General features: G+C 35.7%; 2 protein-coding genes across 3 annotated transcripts; both read right to left on the bottom strand.

Annotated features, from left to right (window-relative positions):
* Positions 1–679: 679 nt before the first annotated feature.
* On the bottom strand, positions 680–9,521 carry fez2b (fasciculation and elongation protein zeta 2b). 2 transcript variants are annotated; one of them, XM_058756889.1, is made up of 9 exons: positions 9,214–9,521; positions 8,317–8,425; positions 8,081–8,197; positions 6,807–6,948; positions 5,333–5,598; positions 4,140–4,215; positions 3,587–3,652; positions 3,456–3,483; positions 680–2,765 (listed from the first exon to the last, which is right to left on the bottom strand). In XM_058756889.1, exons 1-8 carry the CDS (start codon positions 9,438–9,440, stop codon positions 3,473–3,475), a joined length of 1,014 nt encoding a protein of 337 aa, XP_058612872.1. In that variant the 5' UTR covers positions 9,441–9,521; the 3' UTR covers positions 680–2,765; positions 3,456–3,472. The 2 variants fall into 2 exon arrangements, with proteins under 2 accessions (XP_058612872.1, XP_058612871.1); XM_058756888.1 differs by lacking the exon at positions 3,456–3,483.
* Positions 9,522–11,244: 1,723 nt separating this feature from the next.
* wdr26b (WD repeat domain 26b) lies at positions 11,245–26,536 on the bottom strand. Its single transcript, XM_058756298.1, has 14 exons — positions 25,956–26,536; positions 24,582–24,681; positions 21,767–21,823; positions 19,809–19,945; positions 18,058–18,155; positions 16,861–17,017; positions 16,643–16,781; positions 16,363–16,503; positions 15,155–15,274; positions 14,921–15,066; positions 14,753–14,831; positions 13,923–14,052; positions 13,648–13,842; positions 11,245–12,616 (listed from the first exon to the last, which is right to left on the bottom strand). The coding sequence occupies exons 1-14, from the start codon at positions 26,159–26,161 to the stop codon at positions 12,591–12,593; spliced, it is 1,731 nt and encodes a 576-aa protein (XP_058612281.1). The 5' UTR covers positions 26,162–26,536; the 3' UTR covers positions 11,245–12,590.
* Between the last annotated feature and the right edge of the window lie 245 nt (positions 26,537–26,781).

The following is a 26,781-nucleotide window of genomic DNA, read 5'->3' as shown; positions in this document are numbered from 1 at the left end:
TATAAAAACTGTAGTAGAAAGTAGAAAATATGACAACAGCATTCATGTCCAATTTCTAACTAGAAAAGTCATATATACAAAAAAAAAAAAAAAAAAAAATTATAATAATAATTGGATAGCCTGTGAGGGCAGCATAAGATAAGGTAAGGATGTCATGGTCATTTGTACTTGATTACGGTTCCAATGGAACACCATTCAGATTTGCATTTAGTTAGCAATAGCATGAAGGGGAAAAAAAGAGCACTAGCAAGGGGAAAATAGCATTAGCACTAGTCAGTTTTGATATTTTTGGTCAGATTTTGGTTTTATCAACTAGCTAGTTAAATGTGTTCATTAAACTTTAAGCATCACTGCTTGCTATAGCGATATGACAGTATAAATGTTGGCGATGATATAAAGTGTAAATCGATTGAACTTTTTCTGTCATTTATATATTGTCGTGTTATGCAAATATATTTGTGGAGCTGGACACGTCAGAGCGATAATGTATGTATTTTGTGTATTTTCAAAATACCATATTTGTATTTAAATACATTTTCTCACACGGTATTTTGTATTTTTATTTTAAATACATTTTGATGTATTTGTGCCCATCTCTGCCAGTGTGAAGTAACCCCAAGACAAGTATTTTATACATAGAAAAGATAAAAGTTTTACTGAAAGACAAATGCACAGCAGGTTTGATGAACAGATGTTTTTATTTGAAAACTGCCCTGCTACATACAATGCATTGCTTATAAAATGGACCATTAATGCTGCATTAAAAATAAGGTCAGTTTCAATGTACAAAATTTCATGCATTCAAAAAGGCAGCGTTTCATTATTGCTTGTATAAATATATAATCTCAAGTTATTATAGTATGTGTACCCTGATTTAATGTGCACTGCTAATGTTTCTCAGAATCAGGCCACGACCGCCCAACGACACCAACAAGAGCTGTAGTTCAATGCTTCACGCTAACGTCGTGCTATACAAAACCGTTCCCTTTCAGACCAATGAAAGTGCATGCAGCCATCTTTACTTTCTGAACTCTTTACAAACATGAAAACAATTTCTACCTTTTAATCAAACATTTTGATAAGTTTCAGCCCACAGAACAGACTGATTTAGAGACATGTGAGATGCTTTAGTCCTCACATGCAGAAACTGCTTTTGAGTTTAAAGGAATAATTCACTCAGAATTTAAATTCATGTTCCAAACTGGTATGACCTTCTTTCGTGGAACAAAAATGAAAGATAAAAAGCAACTGAGCAGCTGCGGAAGATTTGAAATATGGCACATGATCCTTATGAACCTCTTTCATGCACAGAAGAAATAAAATCATACAGGTTTTTAGAGTGAAATAGTCCTTTAAAAGGAAGTTCATGCAAAAATTTAAATTTGCTGAAAATGTACTCAACCTCAGGGCATTTATATCACTTGCTCACCAACAGATCCTCTGCAGTGAATGGGTGCCGTCAGAATGAAAGTCCAAACAGCTGATAAAAACATCACAATAATCCACACATCTTGTGAAGTGAAAAGCTGTGTCTTTGTAGGAAACAAATCAATCATTATCACTTAAGGCGTTAACTGATGGACTGGAGTGGTGTGGATTACTACAGTGTTTTTATCAGCTGTTTGGACTCTCATTCTGATGGCACCCATTCACTGCAGAGCATCCATTGGTGAGCAAATGATGGAATGCTACATTTCTCCAAATCTGTTCTGAAGAAGAAAAACTCCTCTACATCTTAGAAGGGCTGAGGGTGAGGAGATTTTCAGCAAATTTTCATTTTTGGGTGAACTATTTCTTTAAAGTTGAGCATCTACAAAACTCAACAAAATCCCAATCTCTCCATCCATTAACGACATTCAGCTTTTATAGCCACACATAGAAAAATATCACCTCCAAAAACTAATAAACCAGAGACAATCATTTAATCTTCTTACAGGACCTTAGTGAGGACAGACAGACGTGTTTCTCTCTTTATGAGTGTTTCAGCTCTTCATACCTTAAAACAGAAATCCAGTCCAGAGATCTGATAAGTCAAACATGTCCTTCCTCCACTGCTCAGATCTCACAGATTTCACTTCAACTGGTAGCAAACACTTGTGCCGTTCAGCCCTCAACTCAATATTAATACTGTTACAGAGAAATGTTAGAAAGCTGGTTCGAACAGAACAAAAACAGAGTTTGACAATCTAGTAACTGGCAATGAAGTAATTGTTGTTTTCAAAAAGTACCACTAAATCTGTTCAGCATGACTGAACTATTTCATTCCGATATGATAAACCTTTAGATTTTGCAGCTACATAAACTTTTCCTACACAAACATTTGTTCCTGCCTTTGCTGGAGAGATTGCTTTTACATCATTGAAATCATTTCATTCTATGATTTTCAGCCATCAGCATCTTAAATCTCATTTCATCTGATGGAAAGATCAAAATAGGGAAATCTTGCATCTAGATCTGCGCTAAAAACAAACTGAATATGATGCAAACATGCATGAGTTATGACTGTGATAACTAGTGGAATCTGACAGTAAGTGAAATGTGAGCTGCATTAGGAAATAAACTAAATACTGCACTCAAGCTCCCACACACAATAACATCTACACAAAACAAAACACATTCAGACTGAGAAATAAATGCCACTGGTGGGTCAATTCTGTGCATGATTAGACAAGAACATCATCTGGACAGATGCAGATGATCAGATGCCAGACGTACCGATGATATTAGCTGTTTTCAGCTCCAGAAACTCTATGTGGGACACAGCACTGAAACAACAGACATGAAAAGATAGATCAGTAAAAGCTTGAAATATATTACACTAATGGTCAAATGTTTGGGGTCAGCAAGCGTTTTCTTTTTTTGTTTAAAGAAATTAATTATTTTATTCAGCAAGGATGCATTTAATTGTTTTATAGTGACAGTAAAGCCATTTACTGAGCAGCAAATCAGTATATTAGAATGATTTCTGAAGGATCATGTGACACTGAAGACTGGAGTAATGATGCTGAAAATTCAGCTTTGATCACAGGAATAAATTACACTTTACAATATACTACTACAATAGTTTTAAATTGTAATAACATTTCATAATATTACTGATTTTACTGTATTTTTGATCAAATGAATGCAGCCTTGGTGAGCAGTATTGTTGTGTTTTGCTGTATATTGTATATTATTACCAGCGCAATTTCTTCCTTACGAGACAAATAATGTTCACTAACACACACCACAGAGAAGACAACAAATACTACACACACATACACAGATGACAAAAATCTATTTTACACACACTTGTGTGTCTAGGTGGGTTTACTTATCCATGGCTTAAATACAAAATTATCCCCTGAAGCGAGGGAAAAAATATCCCTTTGGGGATGTCTTCATTTATATAAATACATTTTTTTGTCATTTTAGACTGTAGTCATTATAATTAGGGATATATAAAAGTAACACACCTCTGTCACCTGTTCTCTCACACCAGTGCTAGAGGTCAAATGCAGCGAGAGCAAACATAAAACACACAGAAGATCAATGAGGCTCAGACTGACAGTGATGGAGACTGATGAGTGATTCAGATATCTGATACCTTTGAGGATGTAGTCGGTGAGAAGAGCAGGAACTGTGTCACTGTCCTCGCGCATGGCATGAAGAACTACAGAGAAACACAGAGACACATTTATACATATACAACACTACACACGGAATTTATTCCTGTGATGCAACAAACATTTCTGATTATTATCAATGTTGAAAACAGATAAGCTGATTCATATTTTTGTGAACAAATTTTGAAAGAATTCTTTGATGAATAGAAAGTTGAAAAGAACAGCACTTATTTGAAATAAAAACTTCTTGTAGTATTATAAATGTCTTTACTGTCACTTTTGATCAATTTAACTACTGTATTGTATTTTTTAATACAATTGTATATGTAAATAATTCTAAATCAAATGTTTAAATTATTAATTAATATTTAATGACAATCATTTATACTGTTCCAAGTTACAGTTTGAAAGACTGTGTGAAGTTACAGTATCTGACGTTCACACAAGTGCCTGACCAAAGTCTCATTTGTGGTCAGATTAAAATTAAAGTACATTTGTTATCAGATCACTTTGAAGGGATGTTAATAAACTCACTCTTGGTCAGGATCTGCAGGTCTTCTACAGACGGCGCTCCGCTGCTCCTGTCGTACGGGATCACCGTCGTCAGATACTGAAAAACAGACAAAGGTGTTCAAAAACATGAAACAACCATGTCCACTTTTATAGATTGTTTAACCAATTTTTCAAAAATGTCAGAACATGTGCTGAGAAATGATTAATCGCATCCAAAATAAAGTTTTTGTTTATATGTGACCCTGGACCACAAAACCAGTCTCAAGTCGCTGGGGTATATTTGTAGCAATAGCCAAAAATACATGGTATGGGTCAAAACTATCGATTTTTCTTTTATACCAAAAATCATTAGGATATTAAGTAAAGATCATGTTCCATGAAGATATTTTGTAAATTTATTACCGTAAATATCAAAACTTAATTTTTTATTAGTAATAAGCATTGCTAAGTACTTCATTTGGACAAATTTAAAGGCGATTTTTTCAATATTTAGAGATTTTTGCACCCTCAGATTCCAGAATTTCAAATAGTTGTATCTCAGCCAAATATTGTCATATCCCAACAAACCATACATCAACGGAAAGTTTATTTATTCAGCTTTCTGATGATGTATAAATCTCAATTTCGAAAAATTTACACTTAAGACTGGTTTTGTGGTTCAGGGTCACATATAATATGTGTGTGTACTGTGTATATTTATTATGTATATATAAAAAAGACACACATAAAGTATATGTTTTGAAAATATTTACATGTATATATTTATATTATAAATATATTTAATATATAAACATAACATATATTTACACATACATGCAAGTGTGTGTATTTATATATACATAATAAATATACAAAGTACACACACATATATTATGTACACAAAAACTTTTATTTTGGATGCGATTAACCGTTGCCCAGCACTAAATAATTCTAATAGAACAGATGTTTAAGATCTGAGAGACCTTCTTTGTGCTGATTTGGAGAAAAAGGTTAGGTTGTCCCCGAATGGTTTTAAACATGGCAAAATGTGTAAAACGAAGCTGCAGTTGTACTGATATTTGGAAGCACTATGAATTCAGCCAAATTATTGCATAAATGAGCAGACGAGTGTTTGTGTAGAGCTTTGAAAATGTTCCAGTTCTACAGATATCTATGGAGATTTCTGCGGATGTAGATTTTGTGTGGGCTTGCTAATGAGTAATTAGCAGCCTTACGGTTCCTGGCACATGCGAGCGGTTGGATCTCTGTTCGGCGCCTGTGGTCTTTATCTTCCTCTTTTTCTTCAGCAGCTCTCGATGTTCTTTCTGTCGGTTCTGCACATCGATGAGTGCCGAGATGAACGTGTTCTTCACCTCCTTCTCATAGTCCAGCTCCTCCCTCACCGCCAGCTGATCGATCAGCTCCTCAGAGAAACCACGGATCTGCCGCTCCACCTCCTCCAGACGCTCCAGCAGCTCAGACACGCACAGACCACGCAACCCTGAGACAGAGACCAGAAAAAGTTCAAAGTCATTCAAACACAAGCTTACTTCCATTTCTATAGCACTGTTATTTCATAACACGCTCATTTCGACACTGCAGTTCTGTCTGAGATATAAAAGATACGTGTGAACTTTCAACATAACAGCCCTCAAAAGTAATTAAACATTATTTTGGCAAAATAAACTAGAATAATATGCTAACACATAGATTCCCAAACTTTTTTAATCAGCTGAACCTCTCAGACATAAAATATTTACTTGAACACTGAGAATTTATGTTAATATTTAATTTATTGACACATTTGCATGTTCACTTTTCTCTGATGTTGATTAATGGTCAGATGGCATGCAGGTAAACGGATAAAATATTAAATTTTTATTATTTGTAATCATTTTATTTATTTGGGGCTGCATGACTTTTATTGCAATTATTTTGTCATATAGGCTATTGTGACTGCGATCTGAACTGCAATATGACATTTAGTCTTATATGAAAACTATATATCTAAAAGTATATTTATAAATTATATACGATAATTTTATTTAAGATTTAAATTAATTGTGCAGCCTCTTAATTTAAATAAATATAAGTAACATAATATGATATAATATAAAATGAACCACTTTACAATCAATTAAATTCTTTTGATCAACTCACAAACCCTCTGCAGCCATTTAGGAAAAATATTAACAGGCAAACACAAGCACAACAGGCTCATATAAGTATCCATTCTATACAATTATTTAAGAAAACTATCAGGAATAAAGAACTAAAACATATTAAGAGCAGTGAGAGGTTTTCTAGTTTTCTATTGTTTTGATGTTTGATCATTTAGAAAGACTGGCATCGTTACATTATATTTTTGTATCGACTTGGATAAAATCCATACTTAACACTTAATTATCTAATGGGGTTCATGAAAGAACTTGCAGGGGATTCTGAGTTGATGAAAAACTAAAAAACAATTATTAAATATCTAATATGCAAATAATGTAAAATAATAACATTTAATACAAAAATATTAAATATCAAATTAAAATAAATAATTTTAAAATAAAACAAATGAAAATAAAGCAACAAAAAGATTAAATATTTTATTTGTTTACCTGCATGCCACATGACCATTAACCCACATCAGAGAACCATGCAAAAATGTTAAGTTATTGAAATATTAACTTAAAAAAAATACTTCAGGTAAATACTTACGCTCCTCGTAGCTGCTGCTGGATGTGGAGTGTGTGAGTGTGTGTAACTCATGCGACATCAAGGAGAGGTCAAACTGAGACGGACTCTCGTGATCCTCATCATCTGGAGACTGTTGCATGATCTCTTCAATCTCCTCTATGACCTGATTAACACACGCAGGTTATGAAGTGAGCGTCAAAGAAAACATATAGCAAATATATCATTATGAAAATTATTATTGCATCAATGACTGGCCCTCACTTAAACAGTCTCAAAGGTCTGGAGTAGGTCTTTAACCGATACCGATAACTGATAATTAAGTCCTTCTCATAGCCGATACCGATAACCGATAAGTTCGCATTTTTATATTATAATTTTCATATAATCTGCAGTTTGTGCACCCAGGAGAATACAAAATCTAAGATGCACTGATGAAACTGATATTTTAGTAGCTCTGGCCTAACTATAATAGCAAACATCAGTCCTGACTCTTCAAATGTTTTTATTTTTTGTGTAAGGTACCACAATACTTAGTAACAGAAATGGTTTAACAGATCTATGGTTTATCTGCAATTAACAACTCATTAACAATAAATTTATATTCAAATATTCCATGCATGAAGAAATGCATTATTCAACCTTTTTAGTGCATGAGGATGAGGAAGTTATATAGGGACTTTAAGCAACAGCTGCGAATGGAACGGCTACGTTGACCGGAAGTAAGGTGTTACACCGCCATAGCCGAGAACATAAAAATCATTAAGCAACCTAAACAATACGGCGCAATGCAGCATTCACTCATTCATTTAAATACAAATTATGGATTATGAGGAGGATGTTTAGGCATTAATTACATTCACATGTTCTCTTGTGTTCTCTTCACATATCTTTAGTCTCAGTGCTACCCGAGGTGCTGTTGCTAACAGCAGACATATCTTTGTACAAACAAAAAAAATCTTTAAAATTAGCTTAAGTTTAAAACATATTCAACACAGATTAAATGAAAGACTAATGGTAGAATCGCATACCAGCGAAGATATGTTCACAAATGAAGACGTAACGAGCGCGACACAAGCTGAGAGTCACTGCAGTTTAAAGCTGTAGTCACTTGCACTCAGAAAGTGGATGACTCTCAGATAAATCAGACTGATTGATTGATTTACCAGCAAGCGTGCTTGATCGGATTTCATTTATTTATCGGAGCAATAAAAATTGTCATTTTCACCCATATCGGTCGATAATTTATCTGTCCGATAAATACCGTGCATCCCTAGTCTGGAGTGTATATACTGTACCTGTTCTGCAGTAAACAGCGGCTCCTCGTTCACACATGAGATGATGATGGTGTGCATGTCCATCTGATCTCTGAGCTCCTCGTCATCAGAGACGTCAATATTATTGACCTCCACCCTCTGAAAACACACACACACACACACACACACACACACACACACAGTGTGAGCTCTGTCTGCACCGAGTCTGACTGAAAGAAATGCATGGATGAATGCATGGATGGACAGACGGATCTCACCTCCTGAGGTCGGAGGTTCAGCGTGGGCAGGTGTAGTGAACGCATGTGAGAGGTTTTCCAGTCCACTGGCATCACATTGCCATAGTTCTCCGTCAAAGTGTTCCATATCCTGCCAAACAACAATAAAACAGAAGAATAAATGAGAAAGACAGTATATACAACATTTCGTTTTTTACAAGTTTTGGCTTCATACTCTTAACACTGTAAAGCCTGACATATGAAATAAAGGTCAGTTCCAAATGGAACTGTTTATTGTACCTTTAGCCAAAAAAAGTTTGCATACATGTTTGTTTGTGAGACATATTTGACATGTCAGGCTTCTGATACACAAATATATGCAATTTGATGCAGTTGCTGATATTTATACGGCCTAAAAGATTTAGAAAACAGTATAGCAGACAATTTATATAAAATATAAATACCAGCTGACACACTATATCTCTTAGTATTGTCTAGTATTGATACTAATATTTAGTTTTATGATCCAAGCCCTGTAGTTTCAAAACATAATGCATGAACAAATGAGATGAAAAAATAAACATTCGTTAAACACTGTTGCATTATACTCACATCTCACATTTTAACATGATTTCTTAAAAACGTTAAATACCACGGTACTTTTTTGCAGAAAGTTAATTTTAATTTTTTTTTTGTGAAATTAATATGACCTTACAAAAATGGTACTACCATGGTAAATCATGCTACTTTGTTAGTGTAAATAAAGAATCACAGCGAAAATATGAAACCTGACCACTAATTCTCCACAACATCGCGTTGTTTACTTTGAGCAATTAAAACTGGAGCGAGTATATTTACACAAACGTATTTAATATGAAAAACATATGAAATACTATATGACCTATTTCGCGTTGTTATAAGAATGTTTTTGTCACTCACTCGTCATCGCGTAGCAGCTCGCGCTCACTCACTGCGCTCACAGAGACGCTCGTGCACGCGCTGCTGGAGTACGGGAAGCTCGCGCTCAGCGTCTCGTCGAAGGATGCGAAGCGTTGGGTTTGCGGAGAATTCTCCGGTCCTGCGGTCCAGCTGCTGTGTGAATCGGCCGCTTTGAATTCGTTAAAATCCTCCCAGTCTTCATCGAGCGGAGCGACCGGGGCCGCCATGACTGTCGCGGACGACGGCACACAGAGAACGCGCACGCACTAGAGGACGGAGTGGGCGGGGCGACGCTGCCACGCAAACACGCGTAATCAAAGCCGCTATTAAAACTTATTTAGGATCTATTTTAAAACTTTGTACCTGTAAGAAAAAAAGCTATTAAAACTTGGACTGTTTGCTGTCATTTTTTTTAATAAAATGTTTATTTATTTGTTCGTTTGATTATTTATTTATTAATTTGAGAGGATTTTATGTAGCCTATGTGATTTTGTACGTTTTCTTTTTCGCCGTTTATCTTTGGTTTGTTAATTGATTATTTATTTATTGCGATCCATGTTCTGTATTAAATTATTACATTAAAAACATAGAATTCATTTAATTTTACGGTTACTTTTGATCATTGTCATGGTTTTATGTATGCATTTTCAATGTTTTATTTATTTGTCATTTTTGTGTAAATAATGTTTGTTTTTTCGAACTACATTAGTTTTATTGTAATTATGTCTGAGTTTACATATTATTTGAATAACATTTTTTCAAATAATAAAAATAATGGAACCAACAGACCAACCTAGAAATGTAATCAACAAAAAATAAATAAGATTAACTACAGTTTAAAAAAAAATCTATTCCTTTCTCAATGGTATTATAAAAGCAGTATTCTTTGTAGTCTAGATTTTAGTGTAATTTAAAAATCATTGTACATGATGGTAATTTTACAGTACCATCTGCTACTATTACTATACCATGGTACTTTCTGTAGAGGGATTATTCTTGTCACAAAAGTAACCAAATATTCTGTAAAGGGTTAGGAATTGGTCTCAGTTTAACCCATGCAGGCCAGATGAAATGCTTCATTATGTTTCAAAACCCTGAATGCTTTATTGAAAATATGCATACATAACACATCTCCTACACAACAATACAAAACAGTACAATCACTTTTGAAATAACACATTTAATGCAAATGGATGCCCTTCGTACAGGAGCAGTTATCATGAAGGAAACCTCTCACACGACTGATTCACAGTCAAACATGAGAGCAACACACCTGCAGTTAGCTGGAAAAGAGACCCTCTTGCATATGGTTAGTAGAGTACACAAACCCCACAGTACAAGAGTAACAATACTACCCCCATCATCATAAGCATTACTAATACGTCCACTGCTGTAACCAGCAGGCTTGGTTTTAGTTCTTTAAAACAACGAGGAGGAGGAATAGCCAAAGAAACCGCTCTCAGATCAGCTAAATCAACAGCAAAGATGTGTCACAGTGCGCAAGCATCAGCCTGGTCCGAGCAGCGACCAATTATTGTTGAGATTATTTTTGCTTATGGCACAAAATGGTCCTCAAGTAAACAGGCAAAATTCAATGAAAACCAAAACAGGCAGATGTTGCTGACCAATTCAAAGCCATTCGATATCAAAATCCATTTACAAATCTTTAATAATTGGAAAATCATCCACGAATTGCTCTCAAATAATTGCTTTATGTTGATTTCCACAAGCTGTCAAGTTGGCGAGGATAAAAATGTCTCTATAATAAAGTGACGGAACTTTAAAAAAGTTTTTCTGGATAATTTGGATTTCTGATTGAACTTCCACCTGCGAGGCAAAGGCCGGGGCGTTTAGCACCATCTTATGACTGCGGAAAGCATATGCGGATGTCATTAAAACTATGGTTAATGCAACTATTTTTACTTTTAAATGGAAAGAATGCTAATAATGCTTAAATAAAAGATTTTTAAAAAAAGAGGAGACAATTTATCTGGTTATAGTTTAATATAATGATACAGAGAATAAAGTCAACCAAAAAAAACAAAAATGAAATATTGTAAACCAAAGTAACAAAAACTTCCATAAAAACAGGCAGAAAAGCATTTCTTTTCAAACATTTAATATCAGTCCATAGCAAATATTTCTCTCCAAAAATGGGATTCAAAAGCCGGATATTTGGTGTAAACAGCTCAGGGAACGTGACCGAGTGGATATAACTGAACTAGCGTACAGGATGAAATCGTCGTGGATATGTAGTGCGGTCAGACGGTTTATTTTAATGCTGGTATGGCTGCGAGAAATATTATACGGGGCTCTCAGCTCAAACGTTGCTGCATAGGTCATTTATACGCCACAAACTCCTCATCAGGAGCCGAATATCTGATTGACAGTTTGAGTGTCACAGTATCATTCTGTTTAAAGCTGTGCGATTCGCCCTCAAAGTCAATTTAAATTTGCACTAATATAACAAAGTCTCTCTCCTGAACGCCACCTCTAAGGAAAGTGGTGAAAACAAGGAACTTCGCTAACAGCTTTCTTTTTTTAAAAAAAGAAAAAAAAAAAAAATACAAAATGGTTCTCAAGTTTTTGTTCCACAGATGAAGGTCTCTGGGGCTTCGATCAGATTCTGTTAAAATGATTCGTACGGCTAAACAAGGGACACACTCACGCTGGTGTGAAAACAGTGCCACATGCGAACGTACACCAACTTTAGGCACATTTGAACACTCACACACTCACAAACACACACACTCACAAACACACACTCACACACTCACAAACACAAACACACAGCTGTGCTACAGGAGGGAGGCTGAAGCAGAATTCAGTCGAACACTCAAACTCTCAGAGATCGAAACTGTGACCTCTGACCTCTGCTGATGCGTGAGAGTCCGGTTGAAACCAATGCATTTGTGTTCTGAAAGATTAAAAAAACAAAACAGAAAAACTACAGCACTCCATCATCAACACTAAAGCCCAAGCTGAACGACTGCTAAAGGAACAAAAGAGAGAATTGCTAGGACTAGTATTTCTTTTTTTTAAAAAGTGCTTCCTCCTCTGCCGCTGGAGGATTGAGAGCGAGAGAGAGAGAAGAACATTGAGTGTGAGTTTATACACTCCAGCCCTCGTCTTCAGGCCTAATGAAAGGGTAATAATGGGAACAACCACGGGAATCCCGTGGAGGGAAAGAGATCAGATCCATCGGTATGGAAGCGGGTCGGATCAGCGTCAGGTCTTTGCTGCCTCCAGACTCTTGAAAGCGAGGCTCTGGATCTCTTTCGTGTTTGCACTGGTGCGTCGTTGTGGAGGAGGACAATGCTGTAATCGTGTTTTTCTCTGGTGGATTTTGCGTCAAGTCATCTGTTCCAGGGCTGCCATCAACTGTCCATACTGCTGCAACTCTCTGAGAAAATGAGAGAAAAATCTACTTTTATTCATCGAAAGTGACATTATAGACATTTAGAATGTTACAGAAGATTTGTTTCAAATAATGCTGTTCTTTTGAAGTTTGTATTTGTCAAAAATATGAAGCAGCACAACTGTTTTCAACATTAATAAATAATAATCAGAAATGTTTCTTGAGCAGCAAATCAGCATTTCAGAATGATTTCTGAAGGATTACGTGACACTGAAGACTGGAGTAATGATGCTAGAAATTCAGCTTTGATCACAGGAATAAATGACATTTTACAATATATTCAAATACACAACAGTTATATTAAATTGTAATAATATTTAGCAATTTTACTGGTTTTTAGATCAAATGAGCATACAAAAAAAAAAATTCTGCACAATAGTGTATAAAATAATTTAGATTGATTTAGACTCACACACAACCCCTCCCCCCCAAAACAAAACAACACAAAAACACATCGAAACAAATTAAGATATGGTTCAGTCACATCAGAACAGTGAAAAAACTTGTTTGACAACAACTGGTCTTTTGTTAGTCTCATTCTCTAGAAATATTGCAGTGACAAAATAGTCTGTTCCTTATACCAAAGACGACGCTAGTTTATGCATTTATGACACAATTATACGTAATGCACTACTGGCTGAATGTCCAACAGCCTCAAATAAGATTAAACTGTAACAAAGTAGTTAAATAGTTCTTCAAAAATATTTAAAGCCAACATAAAAAAGGAGTCACAACCCATTTCTGTAACATGCATTTTAATATGAAACGGGACATTCAATTAGAAAGGACAAGAAAAAAAAAAAAAAGAAAAAGTAGAGTGGTATTTTCTTATTATTGCAATGTTATTGCAATGCTGCAATGAAATAACTCAGTAAATCAATATTTTCCAAAAACATTTTTTTAAATATTTTAAATATTTAAATATTTATTGATCAATGAATCTGAAGAATGGAAGCTGTAACTCTCAGTGTAATTACACTTCCTGTTTGTTCTGTGATTGGATAGCATGTCTGTACCATTGAGGCCGTCCAGCTCTTGTGCTTCCAGGAAGGGTGCGGGTCCCCAGATACGGACTGTGCCGTCGTCAGAAGCGCTGGCCATAAGACTGGGAATACAGGGGTTCCAGCTGACACAATTCACTGTGCGCGTGTGTCCCGTCAACTCCACGATTGGCAGCTCGCTGCGCTTGTGCCAAATATATACCTTATGATCTGAGAGACAGCAAGATTGAGTGAAAACGATTCATATGAAACGCACCTGAAGAAAGAAGCTGAGGAATAAACCAAAGTACCTTCACTGCCGCTAGCAATGAAATCCTCGTTGTGTCCACCGAAGCAGGAGTGAATGGTGTAGAAACCCTGTGTCACACCCTGATACTTCCTGACCAACACACGGTCCTGTAGGTCCCAGAGATGAACGCCCTGTGTTACGAACAAACATGACATTTGTTAAGGACAACAGTGTTCAACAATGTAATTTAAAGATGGTAAATAATATACAGAAAACATTATTGCAATACAATTTAATTGCAATACTCTGTCTCAAAAAAATTTGAAAATCACTTTTTAAAATGTGAAAAATAATTTTAGGAATTATTAATAATATTTTGTAATTATTATTTAATTATAAAACATGAAAATGAATTAATTTGAAAAGTTAGACATTTTTAACAATTGTTATTAAATTACATAATTCAAATAAAACAAAAAAATGATCAAAAATAACAGAAAAATTTGAAATACAATTCTAATAATTAGCAATATTTGACAATTATTATTTAATTATATACTGCTGTAATAAAATAACAAAAATCCCAAGAATTTTAAAATGCAAAATATTTTAATTATCAATATATTTTAACAATTATTTAAAAAATAAATTACACTATTTAATTGAAAAGTAGTAAATATATAAGATAATATAACTGCAATAAAAAAACAATGTGAAAATTTTTGAAAATTAAAGAATTTAAAAAAATAAGAAAAAATTAAAAATAAAAAGTTTCTGATTATTATGATTTAAAACAACTATTCTTTTATTAATAAAAACATGGATTAAAAAAAAGTAAATATTTTGGATATTGTAATAATGATGTAACACGTTTGAGACACGTATGCTTACCTGAGTTGCTACATTTAACAAAGCTAATCTTCCATTCTTAGAAACAGTGAAAGACATTATAGGATGATCCTCCTGAACTCTAGAGTATGAACAGAGAGAGAAGCGAAAGGTCAGACACAGTTTTCAAAACTCAGGCGCGTCTGATAATCGAGTTGAACAGCTGCTTACATGTTTCTGTCTGTTAGGTCCTCGAAACTGTATCCACGGATCCTCTGGTGCGTATCAGAGGCGAGAACAGTCCGGCCGTCGGCCATACACCACAGGCACTGCACACGCACGCCTTCCCACGACTCCAATAGGTTTCCGTCAAGATCCTGCCCAATCACAACCAACAAATCATTACTAAAGGGTAGCCTGGCAAATCCTGGCAATCAAACCTCTTTACTCCCGTTCTGAACTTACACACTGGTAGAACTGCCCTCTCTGTCCTCCTGTAACGAAGCGCTTGCCGTCAGGGTTCCAGGCCACGCTGGTCAGGCTGTCCTCATGAGACTGACTCATCTTTGTCCGCAGTTCTCCTGTCTGACCACCAGGTGGAAGAAGAGAGTCAGAGGTCAGAGCTGAGCAAAAGATGAAGTCTGCATCTAAAATACTTGAGTGGAAGATCATGATTAGCCAATAAGGTTTTTAAAAAACAATTTTATGTCCCATGCTGTTAACCTGGAGAACAGGGTGACCAACTGACAAAAACAAAGCTGATGTTTATTACTCTATTTAATTTAAAAATAAATAAAATAACAATAGTAACACGACTGTAACAAAAATTTAACACAATATTTATTTAAAAATAATAAATAAAAAGTATTTAAATAACTTAACTTGAATTTAAAAGAAAAAAAATAATTACTTTATAAATAAATAATTTTATGAATTATTTTTAAGAAATATTTCATTAAAAAAAAAAACTAATTTAATTTAAAGATAACACTGCTGCAATAAATTTGCAATGTTTGAAAATAATTTGGTTAATATATTTTGTTTTTAAAACATTATTTTTTAAAACATTTTAATAATAATTATTAATAAATTTATGTTCTTCCATGGCCGAAAACTTGAAAAAAGTAAACATCACACTAGAGATTTTAGATATTGTAATACATTGACAATGTGTGTTTGATATTTTCTCTTTGTCACTGTTAACAAAAGCTTTTTGCAACAAATTGAAGAGCAAAGGTTGTTTTAAACACCTAGTAGATGCTTTGTCTATGTATTTTATCATTTCCAAGTAGCCACAGTGAATGATGGAAAATGTCAAATAAGCCTCAAAAGGCTGAATAAGTAGTTTTAAACTTCCTTTTATCCTTCACATTTCCTATCATCTTTACACCGACTGTACATCAGTAAGCAACATGCATAACACAAAATTATAGTCCACATCCACCATTACAATTTATAATACTTTTAAAAATCAATTCATTTCTGCCATGATTCTTCGTTTGACAGAAAATCCTGAGCTCAAAGAAAATCTGGGTAACTATGTGTTCATGTGTGCTCTTCATCTTACACAATCATGACTTGAAAGCAGCATTAGATCAGCCAAGATTTGGAAAATCTCTTGCTAGAATCCCAAAAATGCATATTACGTTTAAAAAAAAAAAAAAAGTGTTTACCTGAACGTTCCATAGCCAGAGCTCAGAGCAGTCATCAGGACCGCAGGCAATCAGGTAAACATCATCAGGACTCCAGGCAAGATACGACACACCGTACGCGTGACCCTCCAGAGTCCGCACGAGCTTCAGCTGATGCGAGTCCTGTGTGTGAGAGGGCACATTAATTCATTCGAGGTTAACTCAAAAAAAGTGTTACTGTCACTTTAAAAATTGCCAACTTTTGAGATGCTCAAACAAACAGAACAATGTTTTGTTGCATGTGACAGATGTCTTCACTCACCGGCTCCACCTGCCAGATAATCACAGTTGTGTCTTTTGAGCCGGTGGCGAGTTTAGTGCCGTCGTTGGAGAACTTGCAGAACCAGACTTCATTGCAGTGCTCCGTGAGGATCTGCTGCGTGTAACAGGGAAACTGTTTCCTGCAAACACAAGTGCAGATGATGCATGTGAAATCTCTGAGGACGGAGAGGCACGTTAGAATGAGCAAGCGTGGCATACCTGCTGCAAACGTGATCCAGCAGTAAGGACACGGAGTCCAGACTGGAGTCTAGTTTGGTGTTGTGATAAAGGCAGCGATCTCTCTGCATCTCCACGGCTTGTCTGAGCAGCGTCTGCAGCCGCCGAGGGGGCAACATTACAGAGGGGGGCAGGTACGCTAAAAAACAAACAAACACATAGTTATAAATATAGACATATGATATGAAATAATAGAAAACAGAGTAAATAGCAAAAGACTGTGTCTATAAACTTGAGAAAAACTGTCACCAAACAGTATGAGCTAAATCTGACAAATTCTCCATTCTGGGATGTCCTTAATGATTAAAAAATGTGAAGTAAAGCATTCTAAAAATGCAAAACATTTTCTTTTAAGTGTCTTAAATCATTTATTATAAGATTCATAATATTTATTTCATTTTAATAATAAAAGTATTATAACAAATAATATGAATTTTATAAATATTATTTAAATTAGCAAAAAAATGCCAGTAGAAGTACAGGCTAAATCTGACAAAAGGTCCATTTTGGAATGCCCTTGAAAAGGTACAAAAAAAGAAGAAGAAGAAAAAAAAAACTTTTTGAGTGGTTTACTCTAGAGTGGTTAGAGTAAACCACTCTAAAATGCAAAAAGTTATTTTTTAGGTGTCTTAAATCATATACAAGTTGTAAAATATTTATTATATCTTAAATAGAATTATTATAAAAATTAATATTAAAATAATAAATTACACAAATGTAATACGCAAACACAAATTACAATATAAATGAATAATATTTTTATATTTTTGCTAAGTTAGCAATAATTGTTTAATCTATTTTAATGTGTAGTAACATGTTCTTACTATAGTAATAACAATAAATTATGCTTAATTAAACGCAACAAACTCTAAACCAAACACTATAGTAAGTACATGTATTTAATTAATATTACTCAGTACTTAGTACAGTGTCTAGTAATTATAAATTATAAATGTATAAATGTCACCTTAAAATAAAGTGTAATCACTATTCTAGATGCTAGAATAGGCAGAAACATTGGCCATTAATGACAGTGGAAAAACAAAATAAATCAGCATATTGGCTAATAACCAAAATTGGGGTGATATATTATGCATCCCTAATAAAATCAATATCTACAGTCTATGGTATGTCTTCACTTATACAGCCCTGTAAATGTTTGTGTGGTTCTACACTCACTCTGGAGTTTGTCCAGTAATCTACATCGTGATCCAGTGCCTTTTCCCTCCCATTCAGCCTTTGCCTTCAGATCCTCAGGGTGACTGCACATCAGATACCTTAAAACACACAGCCAATCAGAGTAAGCCATTGACAGCTGTCACAGCCAATCACAGAGTGATTACCATTTTCTTCAGAGAACAATAGTAGGAAAAAGGAAATTTGAAATAGAAATGATATTTAAAATAACAGCAATAATATATAAACCTTTCAGGACAGAGAAGTTGTTTACAACCCAAATTCCAGAAATGTTGGGATGTTCTTTAAAATTTGAATAAAATGAAAATTAAAAGACTTTCAAATCACATGAGCCAATATTTTATTCACAATAGAACATAGATAACATAAATGTTTAAACTGAGAAATTTGACAATTTTATGCACAAATGAGGTTATGAGTTTCTGGAGGTTTGGTGTTGGAATTTGGCCCCATTCTTGCCTGATATAGGTTTCCAGCTGCTGAAGAGTTTGTGGTCGTCTTTGACGTATTTTTCGTTTAATGATGCACCAAATGTTCTCTATAGGTGAAAGATCTGGACTGCAGGCAGAGCAATTCAGCACCCAGACTCTTCTACTACGAAGCCATGCTGTTGTAATAGCTGCAGTATGTGGTTTTGCATTGTCCTGCTGAAATACACTTCGTCTGGAGGGGAGTATATGTTGCTCTAAAACCTTTATATACCTTTCAACATTCATAGTGCCTTCCAAAACATGCACGCTACCCAAACCGTATGCACTTATGCCCCCCCATACCATCAGAGATGCTGGCTTTTGAACTGAACACTGATGACACGCTGGAAGGTCTCCCTCCTCTTTAGCCCGGAGGACACGGCGTCCGTGATTTCCAACAAGAATGTCAAATTTGGACTCGTCTGACCATAGAACACTTTTCCACTTTGAAACAGTCCATTTTAAATGAGCCTTGGCCCACAGGACACGATGGCACTTCTGGACCATGTTCACATATGGCTTCCTTTTTGCATGATAGAGCTTTAGTTGGCATCTGCAGATGGCACGGCAGATTGTGTTTACCGACAGTGGTTTCTGGAAGTATTCCTGGGCCCATTTAGTAATGTCAATGACACAATCATGCCGATGAGTGATGGAGTGTCGTCTGAGGGCCCGAAGACCACAGGCATTCAACAAAGGTTCTCCAGTTTCTCTGAATCTTTTGATGATGTTATGCACTGTAGATGATGAGATTTGCAAAACCTTTGCAATTTGACATTGAGGAATGTTGTTTTTAAAGTATTCCACAATCTTTTTACACACTCTTTCACAGATTGGAGAGCCTCTGCTCATCTTTACTTCTGAGAAACTCTGCCTCTCTAAAACATCCCTTTTATAGCTAATCATGTTATAAACCTGATGTCAGTTAACTTAATTAGTTGCTAGATGTTCTCCCAGCTGAATCTTTTCAAAATTCCTTGCTTTTTCAGCCCTTTGTTGCCCTCGTTCCAACTATTTTGAGACCTGTAGCAGGCATCAAATTTGAAGTGAGCTCATTTTGTACATAAAATTGCAAAACTTCTCATTTTAAACATTTGTTATGTTCTCCATGTTCTATTGTGAATAAAATATTGGCTCATGTGATTTGATTCTTTTAGTTTTAATTTTATTCAAATTTTAAAAACGTCCCAACATTTCCGTAATTCGGGTTGTATGATTATCAATAACGGTGAGTATGTTAATACACATATATGAATTTAGTACCCGCTGAGCACGTGGATTCGATCTGTGTTGTATTTGAGCGGAGTCAACTCTCCTCTCAACACCTGCAGAGCTTCCAGAACTTTTCCGTCCTCCAAATACTCCAGATACTTCTGCTGTAATAGCAGAAACTTCATCCGCTAGAACCAAAGAGAGAAAGAAAAAAAGATTCACTTTCAGCAGCACTTCAGTGTCTCTCTTTTATCAAATGTGTGGCTGAATAATCCACTTTACATTCACACAACAGTCACAACTAAAGATATGGTTACAACTAAAATGGCATAACATTAAATCTGAGCCCCCTTTTAATGACACACACAGTATGAATACAAAAACAATTGGGTTCTTTTTAAGTTGTTTCACTTAAATCAGTCAATTTTGTTTTAAGAGGAAAGACTCTGGTCTTCACTCACAGAACTACAAACACTAATCTGGGCAGTAGTGGTTATAACTTTGACTAGTTTTGACATAAAGGGGCACCAAGTTAAAACCTAAATATGACTAATTTTTTTCCTGTTGCACCAAAGAAATTACTCTATGCATAAATTAAATATTTATGAAAGAATGATGGTTGAAATAAAACAGCAGATTGTGAATTGCATCAATAAGCCAATTTTCTTTTACCTAGTTCTTTAGAAATATATGATGTTGACATTTACACTCATTTACATTTTAAATACAGAGAATTTTATGTGAATAGATTACTCTTATTTAGTGCTGGGCAACGATTAATCGCGATTAATCACATCCAAAATAAAAGTTTTTGTGTACATAATATGTGTGTGTGTATTGTGTGTATTTATTATGTATATATGAATACACACCCATGTATGTATATATTTAAGAAAAATGTGTTATGTTTATATATTAAATATATTTATATATCATATAAATTAAATTAATAAATATATACATGTAAATACATGTAAATCTTTTCAAAATATATACTGTATGTGTGTGTCTTTATATACACATAATAAATATACACAATACACACAGATATATTATATAAACAAAAACTTTTATTTTGAATGCGATTAATCGCGATTAATCGTTGCCCAGCACTACTCTTATTATGTGAATAAACGGCCCTTCAAAATAAACCCGATTAAAACTGCGTGTGCATCCTCCATGTGCAGGTCAAATAAAATCTATATAAAATAAAAATAAAATTATTTTTTTAAATAAAATGTATTTTTTTGTATCAGTATGTATTTATTGATATTACTTTCAAATACAGTTTCTGAATTTTATTTACATATAAAAATAATTATGTTATTTCATGATAAAGCATCAAAAACATTTATTTTTTACATAGAATTATGTGAGGCAAATTAAGCTCTGCTCACTAATTTGAAGGCTGCTATTGGATCATTAGGGGTAAATGTCATATTAATGTCAACTCGCCTTAAAGGAACAGTTCACTCAAAAATGAACATTTACTGAACTTTTTTTTTTTTATTGGTGAAAGTGTTATTATGGACTAAAATGTTAGCCAGAAATGACGGTTTACAGCTAAAACGTCTTAATGATAACTTTGTTTCAAACAAACATGCAGCTGCTCACTTCACAAGACGCTAACTGATGGACTGGAGTGGTGTGGATTATTGTGATGTTTTTATCAGCTGTTTAGACTCATTCTGACGGCACCCATTCACTGCAGAGGATCCATTGATGAGCAAATGATGTAATGCTAAATTTCTCCAAATCTGTTCCCATGAACAAACATTTTAAGCAAAGTTTCATTTTGGGTGAACACATGGTGTAACCAAATTAAGCATAGAGATATCTACAAATTAGCTAGTTAATAAACCTCTAGTGTCAACTTTGTGTGTCAATATAAGTAAGGACCATTCAAGTAAACAGTTGGTGCAACCCTGCCCAGAATGATCACTACAACACTTGTTCCAGATGAAGCTTTCAGTATTAAGAGTGCATGCGGGTCAGTTCAGTGCTCTTACCACAATAGCGTTGGGTGAATGCATCAATGCTTTCAGCTCGTTGAGGTCGTTTTCAGCCTGTGTCCCACAAAGAAACAAAAGCGTCAGTTCAGCATTTTCATCCAGCATTTTGGGGGAAAAAATATCACCATCAACAATATAGGGTTAACTAAAACATTCAAGCTCAGAGACAAAATAAGTCATTTTAACTTAAATTAAATAAAATGGGCCCCAAAAAGTATCTGGACACTCCAGTCATGCTTCAACAGTCTGAAAGTCTTTGTATTAGATTAGCAAAACACCAAAAGTGTTGTGTATTTTAAAGAAAGATCAAAAAGCAAAACACAGATTTGAATTATAAAACAATACATATATTGTTTAAAATGATGATGAAACGAATGAAAGTGATGAAATTATGACTTTGATTCCTGAATGCGCTATCACTTTAAAATTCATCAGCATTTTCTGCACAAAAACCCTTTTCTAAGAAAAAAAGCAGCAGTATGTTTTTAAGTTTGCCTCTATAAGCTGATGGAAAACTAGGAACAAATTAGGTGGAAAAATAGGATTCATCTTTGCCACTGTTAGTTCAGGGGAGGCAGAAGACAAGGAAAAGGAAAAGGAAACCCAAAACCCCGTCAGAAACAGCTGCTTCAGCAGTCCAAACAGCTCCTCAAGCCCGAAGCATGATTGAATAAATGTGCAAATAATAGAGTTTGTCTTATCCCACCATGAGCTCTGAAAAGCATTTTCCTAAAGGTTGAGCATGATTGTTGTTTCTGCCTGACATCTTAGAAGAGCTTGGTTTTAATAGTCCAAACTGTCCGAAATTCAGGAGAGATTGTCAAATAAACTTCTTCCTGTATGAAACATAACATAACTGGATTGTTTATTTCCACCAATTTAAACTACACTGCAGTCAAAAATATGAGTCCACTTTTCAAGTGGACCCAGACTCTTTTCTTCCATTTTAGTTATGAAGGAGGAAAAGGAAAAGGAAAGACCTGCAATCATGTTGGTTAGAGAATAACTGCTGCATTAAAGGATCAACATTTTTAAGAAAGTCTTGGCAAAACTCTATGCATGCAAAACCAGAGGGAATTAAGCTTTTTTTTTTGACATTTCACTGTCCCCTCATATCTATACACATTTACATGACCTTTGACCTACAGTTCACCCATCACTCAGCATGATCAAACCATAGTAAACATGACACAGCATTCACAACCCTATGCTTTCCACAACGGTATTATTAAAACAGTATTTTTAAGGAATATCACAATTTTTCTGATGTTTTAATTTAAACAGTAAACCTCTGTTGGGCACCACTTTGTTTGCCAAAAAATGAAAGTAATTGTTCAAATTTAATTTGATTTTATTTCAAAGGATGAATTAGCCTAAACTGTTAAAGGGGGCATAACACACACAGTTTCACCCAATCTCATGTTAACCTTGAGTACCTATAGAGTAGTATTGTATTCTTCTTATCTCCAAAAAGTCTTTAGTTTTATCATATTTATAAAAGAAAGATACAGATTTACGATTCTCTCTGAAAAAAGCCAAGCTCCTGGAGGCATGCCGTGGGCGGAGCTAAAGACTGACGAGCACTTGAGTGCCGATTGCTAACAAAACACAGACATTTGATGCCATTTCACTTACTGTCAGCAGTTCTGAATCATGACCGGGATCTTTTATATCTCTCAGTATCAAACGATGTACAAATCCAGCGTCGAACTGGGCCTTGTTTATAAAACGTTTGTCATCAAACACACTTGAGAAACTCCATTGCTGCCCCGAAAAAACAAACTGCATCCACTGTTTATGTAACGCTGGGTTCTTCGGGAAGCTGAACAAGGTTATCTTTCCCTTACAACCAAAAACACACTTCTTTAGAGACATTCTTCCCGAGTGAGTCTTGTGCAGTGCTGCCGAATGAAGCGTGTTGATGGGCACACTCTCACTCTGGTCGATGCGTGCACAGGTGCGTTCTTCAGGGAGAAATGCCCATATGAGTTCCACCCTCATTTACGTCATGAAGAGCCACGATCGAAAAAAACTCTCCGAAACTTGTATTTTATCATACAAAAGAATAAATAAACAAATAAAAATCAAAACAATGCAGAAATTAAGGAAAAATTAAACATTTTATACGGAACTATTAGTGTTAAAATATAATAAATTATAGAATCGCTAAAGTTTTATTAACTCAATTGATTAGATATTAATTTTTTATTATTAAAATGTATTTAAACCATTAAAACAGAATTTGAAAAATTTAAATGGTAAACAGAATTTGGGGAAAAAAACTAAATGAAATTTGGAGGATAATATGGATTTCATAGTGCCCTGTTTATTGTACTTCAATAATGTGAATATTTCCAAGTGTAATAGGATATTTTAATGAGGAAAAAGTAGCCACTTTATCCACTAGGAACTAACTGGTTTGGTGAAAAATGGTTGTTTGCTTATTATTATTTTATTTAGCGTCATGCCAAATAGCACAAGTGAAAAAAAAAAATTTGACAAATAATAAAGTTTGTTAAAAACTAATCTTTGATTAAAAATATCTAAAATTAAATCCAGCCTCACTTCATCAAACCCGTCAATAAGATCCAAAAAAATTAAGACTTTTCATAAGAATAGGAAAGTGGTGAAAAGACTCAATTTTCTTTACTATGTGCTGCTGCTGACGCATGCAAAACAAAACCAAGGAATGTAATTAAGAAAGTACTGGGCATGAAATTGTGTCAACTTTGACCAAACCAGGATAAAAGTGACCATCTCTCCAGACAGCCCAAAATCATGACATTACATATGAAGTGTGGCATAAGCTCACCTTGTCCCATTCACCTTCCATGACGTGGTTCCGGAATTTTGTGGCTGACGGATGCTCCAGTCTACAGCCAGATTCCTGCATCAACAAATCCACCGTCTGACTGGAAAGAGACAGAGAGACCTAATAAACGAGCAATGCATTACAGTGCACTTAACACTTCTCACTTATCTGACCTTTAGAGAAAACAATAACTGAAGCTTGATTGTTTCTATTTGCCATCTTTGAGTAAAACAACAACTAGCAGCTCAAGTACTTGCTTGTAAAGCTTGCATCCCATCTGACATAAAAAGAAAGTTAAAAGGCCAACTATCAACCACTGAGTTCCTAACAATATGTATTAACCATTTCATTAAAACAATAACACACTCAGGCCTTGCTATATTATGAAAATAATCACAAGATGAAGGGGTTTTGGGGGATTTTGTATGTACCTGCATCACTCGGCCACATCGCAGCTGATATCAGTACTCTTATGTGTGTCATATTGCTTTACTACAGCATGCAATGGTTCTATATTCACAATTTGACATTCATGTACATATATTTTTAGGTGAACAAAGACGAGCTCAAACATGCAGATGAAAATGATGGCAGTGATTGGGACGCTCCAGACAGGTGAAGGCTTCGAAGAACAGTGTGAAAGTGTTTTGAATGCAGAGTCTGACAGAATGACGTCATGCTATGATTACAAAAGAGAGTGTGTGTGTGTGTGTGTGTGTGAGGGGGGGGGAGGGGATGGATGTTTTCAGTTTTCTTGATGTTTTCGGTTCATCTTGTAGTCTAGATGTCAGACTTGTGTGTTCAAGCACGCTTATATGGATTGTGATTGTTCTGGATTCATGTTTTGTGGTTTGAATTTGAATAACAGCTGATGGCTTTAGCAGATCTTCACTAAAATTAGATTCAAGCTTCTTTCTAATGTAAACCAGCTGCTGCTACACACACACACACACACACACATTCCACAGCCGCCATTAAAAGACAACCACACACAAAATGACATAATGATTTGATAATGCGTAAACACACATATGTAATAAATCAGCAAAGGGATGTTGATTTGTAATGAATTCATCTGTACTTTTGACACTATTAAAGCTAAAATATGTTTCTGGGCCCGACAAATACTTGACGTACAGCTGTCATCTGTGATCGCATCTCTCTTTGTGCGTAACTGTCTGATAGGCCTATTCTGGGTTAAATTATGGATAAATGTATCTCATTTTCTCGGAGAATAAAGGTTTTGACTGTCACTGGACGCGATTTTTAAATATCAACGTCGCGAGCTCGCTTCGTTGATCACATAACGGCTGCGAAATCCGCGATCTGTCAAACCAGAACCGACTCGGTCCGGTTGTGTACCGCGACACTTACTTCAGCCCTAAACCGTGCAGATGCTGTCCGATGAGGCGGATCACGTCCTCCTCCGCCTGAGACAGACGCTTCTTCTTCTTCAGGGAACCCGAACCAGTCCCGGAGGCCCCCGAAGCCGAGCCTGCGTTGCTCTGGAGGCCGTTGGCATCGCCGTTCTGTGCGCTGGCCGGGTGGTTCTGCTCCTGTCCGGTCCCGTTCGACTGCATGTTGGTGCCGGTTCGGCTGAGGTGGGTCGCTGACGAAAGGCCCGCTGAAGCCCCGGGCTCTCCTACTCCCTCCGCCGCCGAGGCTCGGTGCTTCTTCCGCGGGGGCGGCGACGCTCCGCCGGTGTCCGAGTCGGAGGAGGAGGAAGCGGAGGCCAGAGTTTCCTCACCGAGAGCGGCCGTGGTTAGAAGCCGGTGAAGCCCGGGGGAGGGGAAAGAGGCGTCGGGCTCCCGCGGTCCAGAGCGCGTTCCGTGCAAGGCTCGTTCGTTCGTGTTGTTGTTGTTTCTCTCCAAACAGCTGCAGATCTAATGGCGTCCAGACGCGCTGACGTCACCGGACATTCTCCTGCTGCCTCACTTCCGGACGACGCTCCCGCCAAAAGGGGGCGCACGCAGAAATTTACCACAGACTAATAATTTATCAATAATTATGCTAATTTATAGAGACTTTAACAGATTATCAGAGCACTGGATGTATTAAAAATCTATAAACATGTTTACGGTTGACAATAGCTCTTAGCTTTCCTTATTACTGTTATCGCATGTAGCCATCCATCCATCCATCCGTCTATCTATCTATCTATCCATCCATCCATCCAGCCGTCTATCTATCTATCTGTCTG

The sequence above is a fragment of the Onychostoma macrolepis genome, chromosome 20 (assembly GCF_012432095.1).
Source record: "Onychostoma macrolepis isolate SWU-2019 chromosome 20, ASM1243209v1, whole genome shotgun sequence".
NCBI classification, from domain to species: domain Eukaryota; kingdom Metazoa; phylum Chordata; class Actinopteri; order Cypriniformes; family Cyprinidae; genus Onychostoma; species Onychostoma macrolepis.
This window is presented reverse-complemented; position numbering and strand designations above follow the sequence as displayed.